Genomic DNA, 2,711 nt, shown 5'->3' on the forward strand with positions numbered 1-2,711 from the left:
CCCATTGTGACGTCTGAGAGGTTTTTCTGGTGTTCTCTTCCCAATAACAGCCATTACAGCAGCAGGTCATCAGACTCCACCAAGAGCTCGGGAGACAGAAGACTCTGTGGGCTGATGTTCATGCAAAACTCCGGAGTCGTATAGATGCTTTGAGGAAGCAGAACGTGGAGCTCCAAGAAAAGCTGAGATCTCTGCAGCTGCGGCAGTGGGAAGCCAGGCAGAAATCTGCAGCGTCCCCACATGCGGGGCAAGAATCACGCGCTCCGGTACCAAAAGTGCATTTATGTTTTTGTACCATTTGCATTATGTGAAAATAGCGTCCCCGTAAAGATGTGGGCTTTATTGCTGAGTGACGTGGTATCGCTCACGCTCCGGGTGGTGGGCGGGGTTGCTCACTTCCAATCAGCTTCATTTCCCGTAAGTAATGATTAATAAGAATTGGATACATCAGGCGTCTCCCCTGGCACTCCAGCAGACAGAAGCATTGCCGCCCCCGGGCTGTGTGTCTCAAGTCTAGAATTCTAAGACATCTCCGGACAACAGCAGCAAACCCTTCCTGTGGACTTTACATGGGCTAGATACAGAGCTGTATGGTCTTACTCTCTATGACGACCCTACGAAATGGATACTAAAACTAACTCCATCGTGGCCCCGGGCTGGAGAACATGGAGCTGGGATTTGAACCCAGGGTGACTGCAGAGCCAACTCAGTAGCCTGGTGTCCTTCTTTTCATCCTCTAGGGCAGCTGTGTAGAATGCAATAGAGACCTGTTGAAACGGGAAAAGTTCCCTTGTCCCCCTCACAGGGTGTGCGATGGGGGTGTGGCTCGCTTCTTTGGTTCTCCACTGCTCAAACCTCTAGGGGAACATACAGACCGGCAGGCTGTGGGGCTCTGACCCCAAGGCGGTGTCTAGGGGTGAAAGTTTCCAGCTGAAGCGCCAGTGGGTGTGTGTTACAGGGCGGGTGCTCTTTGGTTTAGCCGTCTGTAGGCAGTTTGTGTTTATCGGCTCAATTAGACCCTCTGGCTTATCACATGGACAGAGGGCTTCTGTGTCCTGGGTTCTTGCCTTGGTGTACCTGAAAAATCAGATCACATGTAGGCTTGGAGGATGGGTGCAAGGTTTTTTATTGAGTGGTGATAGCTCTCAGCAGATGGGGGAGCCAGAAGGGAGATGGAGTGGGAAGGCGGTTTTCCCCTTGGGGTTGGGCTGCCCAGCGGCTGGGCTCTCCTCCCACCACCCCGAGCAAACGCTGTGTCATTCCACCAGTCAACGCCCTGTTGGTGTCTGCTGTGTCTGCTGGTGTGCTCTTCGGCCGGTGTGTTCTTCTCGACAACCAGCCACTTGTGTCTCTGCCTGCTAGGGTCTCGGGGTTTTTATAGGCATAGGATGGGAGTGTGGCAGGCCAGGGTGGTCTTGGGAAAGGCAACATTTGGGCCCGAAAGCAGAAATGCCTGGGTCCGTGGGCACAGGCCTAGGGGTGGAGCCCTAGCCAGGGACCCGTCCTTCTCTACCCAGGACTTTCCTGCCCCCATCCTGTATCACTACCCTGCTCTATCCCAAACGGAGAACCAGCATTCTCATGCTGAAGTAGTCGGTGCTTCCCAGCACCAGCCTGCCTTTACAGAACACTGAGCTTTCATGTTTGATCACATGGCTCAAAGAACCAGCCTAAGAGAGTGTGAATGTGGCCAGTGTTACCACTGCCTTGTCTGGATCCTGTTTCTCGCACATGGGTCTAAGCAACTTGAATCATTAAAATTATACGTACAGGTAACAACACATGGAACCACGCGAACACCCTCCAAATGTAAGTGGGGATATTTCTTAGTGGATTAAGAAAAGTACTAACATTTCCTAGCTGCACTTCTTGTGTGAACTTTTAAATCGGTACTTCCAGAACTTAGAATATTTCCGATACAGCACAGTGATTACAACACACACACACACACACACACACACACACACGCACCCACTGAATATATTCCAGAGGAGCCTGCTTTGTGTTCTGTTCTCCAAGCACAGCGAGAACAGCCACAAGTTCCTCTACAAGAAATGACGGGAAATCTTGGAAGTTATTCCCACTCTTTGGGAGCTCTGCGAGAGCTTTGTTCCCATGGAGATGGCTTCTGTTGCCTCAGAAAGAAAGTGGGTTTAGCCTCTCAGCACAGCAAAGCGCGCAGTCCTTCTGTGGAAGGACGAGCAGAAGCTGGGCAGGCTGTTCCTCCATCAGAGGAAGAGAGGGGGACATTGCCACAAATACTGGCCAGGATTATCCACCTTCTGTGGGGAAACCCAAGAAGACCCACAGGGACTTTTCCCTGCATATATTGTATGCCAGTTCCTAAAAATTAGTATCTACTGCCCCATTTGGGTCATTGTATGTTGGGAGAAATGTAACCATGACAATTACCCCAAGAGTCAATGAAGTCTTACTCAGTCTGCACATGCCCTACAGTTTTTGATCATTCTCTTATTTCGAGATCAGAGCTTGGTGAATTTCCAAATATTTTTCCATTCTGTGCACTGTACTGGTCACCATGGAGCTCTTCATAAGAACAGGACCTACGCTCACAAGAGCACACCTGATCTGAAGAAAGAGGATGGGATATGTGAATCCCACACTTTAAATATGCGTAGGTGTAGCTGTGTGTAGTTGCAGTTTTAGGGACTGAATATCTAAAAGGCTGAGGCGTGAGCACCCACGGAACG

At 50.4% G+C, this 2,711-nt stretch overlaps 1 protein-coding gene across 1 annotated transcript in view; it reads left to right on the forward strand.

Moving 5' to 3' along the window:
- Positions 1-2,711, forward strand: part of TCP10L (t-complex 10-like) — a 15,141-nt gene that overhangs the window by 6,390 nt on the left and 6,040 nt on the right. Inside the window, exon 3 of the mRNA XM_011989045.1 lies at positions 51-266. Within this exon, the coding sequence (XP_011844435.1) occupies positions 51-266 (216 nt within the window). The remainder of the gene's footprint in view (positions 1-50; positions 267-2,711) is intronic.

The sequence above is a fragment of the Mandrillus leucophaeus genome, unplaced genomic scaffold (genome assembly GCF_000951045.1).
Source record: "Mandrillus leucophaeus isolate KB7577 unplaced genomic scaffold, Mleu.le_1.0 Scaffold345, whole genome shotgun sequence".
NCBI classification, from domain to species: Eukaryota; Metazoa; Chordata; class Mammalia; order Primates; family Cercopithecidae; genus Mandrillus; species Mandrillus leucophaeus.